This window comes from Lygodium microphyllum, chromosome 8, assembly GCF_053477565.2.
Source record: "Lygodium microphyllum isolate KBCC chromosome 8, Lygodium_microphyllum_v1.1.10, whole genome shotgun sequence".
Taxonomy (NCBI): domain Eukaryota; kingdom Viridiplantae; phylum Streptophyta; class Polypodiopsida; order Schizaeales; family Lygodiaceae; genus Lygodium; species Lygodium microphyllum.
Genome location: NC_141142.1, coordinates 112754955 through 112766015, shown reverse-complemented (window position 1 = coordinate 112766015; position 11061 = coordinate 112754955). Strand labels below are relative to the sequence as shown.

General features: G+C 41.3%; 1 protein-coding gene across 1 annotated transcript; it reads left to right on the top strand.

Annotated features, from left to right (window-relative positions):
* The first annotated feature begins 4582 nt into the window (after positions 1-4582).
* EMB3011 (RNA helicase family protein) lies at positions 4583-10843 on the top strand. Its single transcript, XM_087683420.1, has 16 exons — positions 4583-4848; positions 4986-5198; positions 5288-5343; positions 5459-5588; positions 5712-6155; positions 6251-6393; positions 6700-6806; positions 6918-7023; positions 7138-7315; positions 7469-7698; positions 7786-7971; positions 8080-8151; positions 8294-8470; positions 8576-8637; positions 8737-8889; positions 9013-10843. The coding sequence occupies exons 1-16, from the start codon at positions 4713-4715 to the stop codon at positions 10610-10612; spliced, it is 3993 nt and encodes a 1330-aa protein (XP_087539546.1). The 5' UTR covers positions 4583-4712; the 3' UTR covers positions 10613-10843.
* Positions 10844-11061: the final 218 nt, after the last annotated feature.

Below are 11061 nucleotides of genomic sequence, written 5' to 3'. Positions count from 1 at the left end.
TGGTTGTTGATACTAGCTCATTATATAGGAGTGAATACCATTGACTACTTTACTATTTGAAACTAACTCATTATATAAGAGTGGATATTGCTAACTACTTTATTGTTTGAAATCTGCAAATCAATAAATATGGATTTAGTATTATGTGGAGTAAAATCTTGTCAATTTGGCTGGTGGGGATGTAGATAATGAGTAGGAAAACAACTTCTTAGAAGATGTCAACTTGATCCAGTTGCTAGATTATTCTAGATTGGCCTTGGAAGCTAGGTGTATCTTGTATCCTAAAGTGTGGAAAAATTAGATAGCCAAGTTATTGAGAGAATTTAGTCCTAGAAAATTGGAGTTCTTGATCATACAAATGTAAAATAGCAAGCCCAAAATGGGATATCTTTATTCCTTATCATCCTATGATGATTATATCTCCAGCTCTATAATTTGTGATACTTTTCTGTCCAGAAGTACCTTCTACCTAGAAGTACCTATATAGATACTTTATTCCTGTGCATAAGTACTTTGTTCTTGTTAACCATTATCTACCATCCAAACTACCTTACATAGGTACTTACTCTTATATCTAGAACTATATGTATGGAAAGTTCTTCAACAATAAGAAGGTTTGCTAATGTAAACCCTATTTTATAGTATAATTTAGGGTTTACTAGCCACCTTGGGTCTTGTGCCTAAGATTTGAAGGCCTAGAACTTTAAATTAATATTGAATGTCCCAATTGAGTCTAGGGCTAGGCAAGGGTCAATTGAAGGCTTGCTAGTCATTAATGACAGTAACAAGAGGCATTGAATTTCAAAGGAGATTGGAGCAATCTCAATATCCTTCTTCCAATTGCAATAGAAGTTAAGAAATATAGCAATGGTTGCTAGTTTTGGGGTTGGAGCATGGTGTCCAAGATTAATTGGTAACATTTGCATTTCAATTTATATGAATTTGTTGCTTGTTGTAATTAGTGTAACTTCAAGTTATTTACCATCATTTTTTAGAGGAAAAGTGGTTTCACATCTAAATGCTTCTCAGATAACTTAGTTTACATAAGAAAATAACATAGCATTTGATTAGTAGAGTGAAAATTGCCCTAAAAGATAGGGTTTCCATGTAGATAGTGCTGCATGAATTTGTTAGAAAAGTGTGTAGCAATTGAGCAAAGAGACACCAAGGTAATAGATTGCAAGAACACAAAAGATAGAAAAGAACATTGCAATAACATAAAATTCAAAGAGAATCATCTTAGGAAATGGAATCCATATACCATGGCATATGAATAATACAAAGGCTTGGGCATGACTCATTAGCAATGTGTATATTCTTTCTCTCTCTACTTAGAAGTAGTATGATGATTATATGTATCTAATTATAACTAATAGTGGGAGAGGGGAAGCCTATAAATAGGCTAAAATAATGCTTGACCAATTGGCCATCTAAAAACTAGTGCCCAAAATACAAGATGGCTAGCATAAAAAAACTCCGGTATAAAAATAGCAATGCATTGTAATGCCCAAACTCTTGCACCCATGAGATGTACTCTACTAACACCCTTTCTTAAATCATGGGTGACGCGCCCCCCCCCCCCCCCCCTCCCCCTTCCCCCCTCAACACACACCACACCATGTCGCGACGTGCCGCCCCCCTCCCCATGACATCCCCCCCCCCACCCATGATACGACACGACACGACGCGACGCCCCCCCCCCCCCCCCCCCTAATGGGATCCCCCCCATGACATGACACGACGCGACGTGCCCCCCTCCCCTTAACACACCCACCCACCCACTGCGATCCCCCCCCCCCCCCCCCCCCCCCCCCCCCAATGGGATCCCCCCCTCCCCGCCCCCCCATGACATGACACGACGCGACGTGCCCCCCTCCCCTTAACACACCCACCCACCCACCGCGATCCCCCCCCCCCCCCCCCCCCCCCCCCCAACACACACCACACCACCCCTCCCCCCCCCTCCAAAATTCGCCCCCCCCCTCAAAATTTCGGCCCCCCCCCCCCCCCCCCCTTCAAAGATACAACAAATATGAGAAGAATAAAAACTTATTTAATTTCAAACAATTTATATAAATATGACTCTATCCACTCGTGCACTTCTATTGTGAAGCTTAAATGGCAATCTAGATACATGATAGAAGACAAAGAGCTTAAGGCTAGCTAGAAAAACTCAAACTAGATGAAAGATAGATTGATTATGGCTTTGGAGGGGCCTTCCTTTTATAGCCTAGGAAGGTAGTCTGGTTGGCATGGCTGATTATGTTATGAACCTTCTGTAATCGTCTAGGGAATATTCTCTTTACCATTGGGGTCGCCAAACCTTCATCAGGGGGCCATTGAGACCCCTAGCTAGGGATTGCTTGGCAATCCCCAAAAACCTCAAAATAGGGAGCCTTAGTAACTCCTACACCTCACAACTCGATTTAGTATACCTTAAGTTACTATTGACTTAATTGCTCTTTCTAACCTAAAGGCTAGACCCACAAAGGTCACCTTTTTGCTATCCAATCACATAAACTTCATTTGGCATACAAATTAGGACCTTGAGCTCACATATGGCTTCTATTCATAATGGGGGCCTTACAACATTGAGCACCATGGATCGATCATTGGTGGCACCTTATGAGGTTGAGGCATTGAGCATATCTAACACCCAGCTCAATGTCCGATGACTACATCATTGGTGTCTCTAAAGATGAACTCAAAGTAGATCCTTTGTAAGAGCTTTGGTGAAGATATTTACTCCATTCTCCTCCATTGAACAATAGACAAGGTCTACTATCCCATCCTTGATCAAATCACACACAATGATACTAGATTGCAATGTGTTTGGTGCATGCATAAAACATTGGATTTTTGGCAATGGTGATGCAACTTTGATTGTCACATCTTAGAATTATTGGATCTTCATTGTGGAGTCCCATATGCCACAAGATTCTCGTTAATCATTTCTTTTTAAATGAATAATCAATATTTTTTCTAAAATTACATATAAAATCATATCCATGGATGCATTCATTTCCTCATCCAAAAAGTGATGGGACTAATCATTCCCTATTTCCAATGTGCTTAGTGATTCCAATATTGCTTTCTCACTAAGCACAAACTTTCCTTGGTCCATTATGATCAAGTGCTTGCTTTCTTGGATACCATACATTGTTACACACAACTATCTAATAAAAGTTCTTTGCCAAACATTGGAAGCAAGGCATGCATCTTGTTTACCTTGTCTTTAATTAGAAACATCTAGTGCTACCTTTCCAATATAGGCATTCCACCAACACACTCCTTAATTTCTTTTGATGCATGCTTCATCTTTGTGGTAAGAGTTGACTCTCTAAAGTCTTCGCTTTTCACTCCAAGGACATTGATGCTACAAACATTATCTTCTAGATCCAGATGGGTGCCATCATAAGAGATATGTGTGTCTAGCTCTTGATTCACATTATCATTGATATTTGCATTCATATGAGATTCCTACATATATGACTTAGAAGTAGAATAATCTTTAAAAGTAGAGAAAAGGGTTATGGGTGCTTCCTCATTCCCATTGCTTTGTTCTTGACATGTATCATACTCAAGGAATTCTTCCACTACATTTACATCTTCCTCCCTAAATTCTTGCTCACAAACAAGAAGGCCTTCAGGATATGTGATGATGTCTTCCTTGAGATATTATGGGCTCTCCAACTTTTGAGGTTTGGGTGTTGGTTCTCCAAGGGATTCTACTTGTATGGAGTTCAAAGGCAATCTTGTGCTCAAAAGGCCATCAACATGATCAAATCTCCTCAACATCTTCTTTTAACTGCTCTCGAGTTCCCTAAAGCAGTTATTGGCTTTCTTGATCATTTTAAGCTATTGCTTAAGATCGGTGTACTTGCCAACCTTAGTAGACTTTGCATTGGTTGGCCGCGTGATGTGGTTCTTGTGCCTTTTGTACTAGTTCTGGCTTCGCTTGTGGTATCTCTATTGCTTTTCAAGTTTATCAAAAGTAAATTGAACACATGTGTCATGGTTTTTCTACTTTCTTATTGCCTCTACTTCCTAGACTCTTGAAAGTCTAATCAAGTGTGTGGGTGTGCAGGTAGCACTCCTTAACCTTGAATTCTCTTACATGTTGCTAGATAATGAACTAGAATTCTCGATTGGTGACCTAAGTCTAATGTTAGGGTGGACTTAGAACTATGCATACAATCATGGAACCATGAAAAAAGAAAATGGCACAGAGGCATCTAATTGACTACAAGTGTGTCGATCACATGTTTTGAACATCTGACCTTGACGTGATAGACAAGAGATGGTAGCATCTCCAAACTGAATTTGAAGTCAACACAAACAATAGTAATTCTCGACTTTCCACATAACCAAAGTACTCGCTAAGAGTACTCTCTAAGAAGTGGATGTAAGGAAGAGCTATCCATCAAAGTATTCTTACCACTTTAGTTTAGATAAGCCATTTGTCCACCGCGTGTGGACCGACCCTAAAATGAATAGACCCCACCATTTAAAAAATAACTCCATATTTTTTATATAAAAGAGAAGAAACTCTTACTTGGAGTTTTTTCTCATTCAGCTTCTGTCGGTAAATTTAGTTCATCTTAATTCTCTCGAAAAAACCTGGTGTCAGGTTTGCGAGCGCATACGCAGTGGCATCTGCGAAGGGCCCTTTCTCCGCTTGGAAGACTGTCTTTTTCATCCGTTTTCTCGATATGGAGGGCTTCAGACGCGGAGCTTCAGAAACACTCGCCCCTTTGCAGGAAGAAGGAGGCGGCCTCCAGCACATTTTTAAATCTCCTGCTTCAGCAGGTGCTGGCGCTGCTGCATCTTCTCGCAAATCCGCCTTAGGTAAACTCTTTTTTTGCATCTTTCTATTGCACAGTTCTTCGTTGTCATCTGGAGCACAGGTCACTCCCAATTGCACAGCTTTTGCATCGTTTAATTCTTGTCAGGCATGCTCAGGTTTTATTTGTATAAATTTCCAGGGCTTGATGCTTTGGCTCAAGCAAAGAGGGAGGCAGCTGGTCTTGTATCCAGGAAATTTTCAGTCACAACACCGTCAATGGATGGAGAGATTGGCCCATCGGATGGAATCGAACCTAGTGAAGAAGATGACCACTTGTCCACTGCAGAGAAGACGAATGGACGCACTCGCAACTACAGATTACATGGGGTAGAGAGCATGCCTTCTGTCTCAGGTTAGTTGTCTTTTCTTCCATTGGTATAAGATTGGAAGCCTATGATACAACATGACTTGCAGGAAATTAAATGTGGGCTGAATACACAGGTGCCACACTTGAGGGTTCAGGGTTTCCTGCTACTAGAGAGAACTCTAAAGAAATGGTATTATTCTATGACAAGTGAACTGTCTCTTTGATGCCCTTTGAAAGTTTTGGCTTTTAGTGCAGCAGTAGTCTGCAGGCAATAATGTAAGATTCTGATGTCGATGGCTGGGTAGACAGGTTTAAGAAGCTCAAGTAGGAGAGGCCTACCTCCTAGGCCAGAAAAGCATTACAGAGAGGTCCACAGGCAAAGCAGAGAGGATTCAAGAAAGAGTCATAGGACTGAGCATACACGGACTGCATCAGGTGGTGGTTGTTATCACTGCATGCAAAGTTTTGATGCTTAGCATTGTTAAGGCAATTTTGAAATGATGGCTATTAGCAAATAACTTTCTTGAAGTAACACAAGTCATATGTTATTTTTTCCAGGCAAGTGGGACAATGGGAGGTGGGAGTGGGATGATTCACCATACCGTGAAACTACTCCTATGCGTGGGCAGGATGAGACACCAGATTCCAGAAGAACTCCTTCACGCAATACTGATGGTATACACTCCCCTCAAAGAACTCCCATGCATTACAAGGCTGACGGGTCTTCACGTGGAAGGTCTCCCATACATGACAACGAGGACAGACATTCACGAGGAAGGGCCACTAGACATGATAAGGATGCAACTTACTCTCGAGGAAGAACTCCTAGAGATGCTAGGATCGATGAAAGAACTACACATGGCAGGCGTGAGACACCTTACCGTGGGTCTGATGACATATTTGATAGACTTAGGTCACCATCTCAAGTTTATATTCCACCATCGCCAGCTGAGTCTCGCATGGTCTCTCCTTGGGAAGGAGGAGACACCCCTTATAGCAGAGGTATTTTAGTTTTTATTTTCCTGGTGCAGCATTTGATTGGTTTTTAGTGTCCATTGGAACACTTTTGTTTACTTTGGTAACTTTTGTGTTTGCAGCATCACCGTCTCCATGGGACAGATATTCTCCATCTCCACAACCCATCAGGGCTGGTGGGCAGTCCCCTAGAACATCTTTTACTCAAGGAAACAGGAGATCTCATCATTTACAATTTCATTCACGAAAAACATCTTATGAAGAGGTAAGGAATATGTGCAAACTAGGATGAGTTGCCTTTGCTCTTTGATAAGTTGGCTATGTGCTTCATAAACTTATTTTGTGCTAATTACCCAGTGGCTATATTGTGCAAGATTTCTCTGGCTATGAGGCTCTAATGTGGGCAAAATATTGGCTCTTGTTTGCCATTATGTTGCTAGAGTAAAATGATATCTGCAAACATGAGATAGCCTGGTTTCTGTGCTAGTCATTTCATCGTAGAGGCTCAAGGCTGATTTTTCCAACCTCCTTATCTAATGCTTTATGCTTATGCTTATCATCAAATGTGCAGGTTAACGATGACAATGATAGCTTTATGGAGAGGGAGGATGATTTAGAGAATGATGAAAGCCTACGTGCAGAGATGGAGGAAGCTGAGCGAGATGCAGATCGCTCTTGGTGAGTGTGTACAAGGATTCTTAAAAAGCACCAGAGTGCAACATTGTCAAACTGTAGATAAGATCAGCTACATGCGCAGAGCTAATGAATCAAACATGAAATGTGTGTTAGGTATGACAGAGAAGAAGGAGGGGCTGTTGGGGAATATAGCAGCACTCCTTTTCTAGGAGATGAAGCCACTTTTAAGAAGAGAGAGCAGGAAATGGCCAAGCGCTTGGTATGCTTTGCCTGTTTCTCACTTAATTTACATGTTGTAGTTTGAAATTCTGATGATGCATTGAACTGGGAAAAGTGATACACATTTTTAAATTTTTGCTGTTGTTGTTGGCAGTTGCGTCGTGATGGAACAAAAATGACCCTGGCACAAAGTAAAAAGATGTCACAACTAACTGCAGACAATGCTCAATGGGAAGATCGACAATTAATGAGGTCTGGGGTTGTGAGAGGAACCAAAGTACAGACAGAAATTGAGGATGAGGAAGAAACACGTGTTATTCTCCTTGTACATGGTGAGCTTTAACACCCCTCCTTTGTGTTTGCTCTTGCATATGCATACATATCTCCATCAGAAGTAGTTGCTGCTGTGCTGGTTAAATGCTCTTCCGTCTTCTCTTTTAGGAGCTAACCTTGTGAAACATGTCTTTGCATATTTTTCTTTGTAGAGACCAAACCACCCTTTTTGGATGGGAGAGTTGTTTATACAAAACAGGCTGAGCCAGTTATGCCAGTGAAAGATCCTACTTCAGACATGGCTCTCATTGCCAAAAAAGGTTCAGCACTAGTCCGAGATATTCGTGAAAAGCAAAACATGAATAAATCCCGCCAACGTTTTTGGGAGCTAGCTGGTTCAAAGATGGGAAGTATTCTTGGAGTTGAGAAAACTGCTGAGCAGGTAAGTTTGGATTGATTACTAACAGATAATTTGCATCAGGTATTTGTATTTTTCCTTGCCTGAAGTGTGTATTTTTGAGAAACATAGGTTCAGGCTGATGCTGACACAGAAATAGTGGGAGATGAAGGGGAGGTAGATTTTAAGAAGAATGCCCAATTTGGTTCTCACTTGAAAGAGAAGGGCGAAGCTGTCAGTGAATTTGCAAAAACCAAAACACTGTCTGAGCAGCGGCAGTATCTGCCGATTTTTTCTGTTCGCGATGAACTGCTACAGGTGGGTGGACATTCCGTATGTATTCTCATTTGACCACTTTTCTATCAGTTTGTATTGTACAGACAGTGCTGTGTTGTTTCTGGATTTCATGTTTGAAGCCATAATCAGGTCATACGGGACAACCAGGTTGTCGTAGTGGTAGGAGAGACTGGATCAGGGAAGACCACTCAACTGACCCAGGTACCTAGTTTATTACCTTACCAGTTTGCTTTGGGTGGTACAATATTGTGATGTTTGCTTTTCCTTCTCAATTAGGGATTGGGACCATCCAGCTGTGTTTTCCTACAACTAGTTTTGAGGTTTGTATGGATGTTAATTGCAGTATCTGCATGAGGATGGACTTTCAAGCTATGGCATGATTGGGTGCACTCAACCTAGGCGTGTGGCTGCTGTGAGTGTGGCAAGAAGAGTATGTGATGAAATGGGTTGTGAACCGGGTGACAAGGTGGGCTATGCTATTCGTTTCGAAGATGTTACTGGGCCAAACACTATTATAAAGGTGAAGTTTCTCCTTCTCTGCATTCATAAAATTAAATACTGTCCGAGGTAATTAGGATCTCATTAAGTCAAGGTCATTATTAAAGGCAATCCTTTGATTGTTCAGTATATGACAGATGGTGTTCTGTTACGGGAAACATTGAGAGAAGCTGAGCTCGATCATTACAGGTTAAAATGATGATTCTTACTGGGTGAATTATTCTTGATTTTACCTGAAATCATGTATCTAATCATCTTTTTCCCTTCTGAAACTGCTGATCTTTTCAGTGCTATCATCATGGATGAAGCGCATGAGAGATCTCTTAGTACAGATGTTCTCTTTGGTATCCTGAAAAAAGTGGTTGCTCGACGAAGAGATTTTAAGCTGATTGTAACTTCAGCAACTTTGAATGCTCAGAAGTTCTCAGATTTTTTCGGAAGGTGAGCTAATCTCAAAAATCTAAAAGCTCTTCATAATCTATTATCTGCGGTGTCACAAATTTTTCAAATACCTGTCATCATGGGATTGCTAAGATCATCTTTTTGCATACCTCTTGTTTGCAGTGTCCCAATTTTCCACATACCAGGCCGAACCTTTCCAGTCTCAATCCTTTATAGCAAGACTCCCTGTGAAGACTATGTCGATGCTGCTGTTAAGCAAGCTATGGTTATTCATATGACATGTGGTCCTGGTGATATACTTGTCTTCATGACTGGTCAGGATGAGATAGAAAGTACCTGCTTTGCATTAAGGGAGCGCATGCAGCAGCTAGAGGCCAGTGCAAAAAAGTCAGCGGCTCCTTTGGAAATTTTGCCTATGTACTCACAGCTACCCTCTGATCTACAGGCTAAGATCTTTCAGAAAGCAGCAGATGGTGTTCGAAAATGTATTGTAGCCACCAATATTGCTGAGACATCTCTTACTGTTGATGGGATTTTCTATGTGATTGACTCTGGGTATGGTAAATTTAAAGTGTACAATCCTCGCATGGGAATGGATGCACTGCAGGTATTTCCATGCAGTCGAGCAGCTGCAGACCAACGAGCTGGAAGGGCAGGAAGAACAGGACCTGGCACTTGTTACCGTTTATATACTGAAACGGCTTATCAAAATGAGATGTTGCAAAACCCTGTCCCTGAAATTCAGCGAACAAACCTGGGAACAGTAGTATTACTACTCAAGTCATTGAACATTGATAACCTATTGGATTTTGACTTCATGGACCCTCCTCCACAAGAAAACATATTAAACTCCATGTATCAGCTTTGGATATTAGGTGCCCTGGATAATGTAGGGCGCTTGACATCTCTTGGAGCAAAAATGATAGAGTACCCGGTTGATCCTCCTCTTGCTAAAATGTTGTTGATGGGTGATCAATTGCAGTGTATGGACGAGATTTTGACCATTGTATCAATGCTTTCTGTACCATCTGTATTCTTCAGGCCTGCTGATCGAGCCGAAGAGAGTGATGCAGCTAGAGAGAAGTTTTTTGTGCCAGAGAGTGATCATCTTACTCTCTTGAACATCTATAAACAATGGAAGGCAAATCAATATCGGCGGGACTGGTGTAATGATCACTTCCTTCAGTGGAAGCTTTTACAGAAAGCTCGTGAAGTGCGGTCCCAGCTACTGGACATCCTAAAAACACAGAAGATTCCTCTCTCGTCATGTGGGTCAGACTGGGATGTCGTACGCACAGCTATTTGTTCTGCATATTTTCATAATGCTGCTCGACTGAAAGGTGTGGGGGAGTATGTGAATTGCAGATCAGGTATGCCATGCCATCTGCATACGAGTAGTGCTCTCTATGGGCTTGGATACACACCTGAATACATTGTGTACCATGAACTAGTCCTTACAAGCAAGGAATATATGCAGTGTGTCACTGCTGTAGAGCCGCAATGGCTGGCTGAGCTTGGGCCTATGTTTTTCAGCATCAAAGAATCAAACACTTCACGGCTTGAGCAACGACGTAAGCAGAAGGAAGAGAAGACCACTATGGAGCAAGAAATGGAAGAACTTCGCAAGAAACAGCGAGAATTAGAAGCACGAAGGGAGGAGCAGGAGAGAATTTCTCGCATAAAGCAGAGGCAGTCCATTGCCATACCAGGTCTCAAACAACCTGGAACACTGCCAAGGACACATAAGAGATTTGGACTTTAGCAAATAGATAATTAGTGGCTGCTATTTTATCAGAAGTGCAGAACAGGCCAGATGATGGCAACCTGACACAGCTTCAAATCTTGGCACAACTTGTACACTACCAAGTGGCCCTGATGTTTGCCATAACATTGCACAATCTTGACATTCATGAAAAGTGGGTTTCTGCCTGCATTGTAATTTACAGCTGACGGTAATAGACATGAAATACAACTGTACAATATTTCATTGTTAGCCTTGCAATTGATCATTTTAGTCTACTGGTTTTACTGATTTTTGATCTTTTTTTGGCATGTTTACTGCTTCGTCATAAAAATTATGCAGTATCTTTACAATTTTCGTGGAGAAAATATTTTTTTAGTGCCGTGTCAAAAGAGTAGAAATTTATCTGCCACATGTTAGCATAAAAGAAAAGATTCCCTTTCATTCTTATTATCAATCTTATGTGTAAA

Bases quoted from the DNA above. Each gene is read 5' to 3' on its own strand.
- EMB3011 (XM_087683420.1), top strand. From the start codon at position 4,713: ATGGAGGGCTTCAGACGCGGAGCTTCAGAAACACTCGCCCCTTTGCAG. The intron at 7,024-7,137 runs GTATGCTTTGCC...TGTTGTTGGCAG, and splicing joins AGGAAATGGCCAAGCGCTTG to TTGCGTCGTGATGGAACAAA. The intron at 7,699-7,785 runs GTAAGTTTGGAT...TGAGAAACATAG, and splicing joins TTGAGAAAACTGCTGAGCAG to GTTCAGGCTGATGCTGACAC.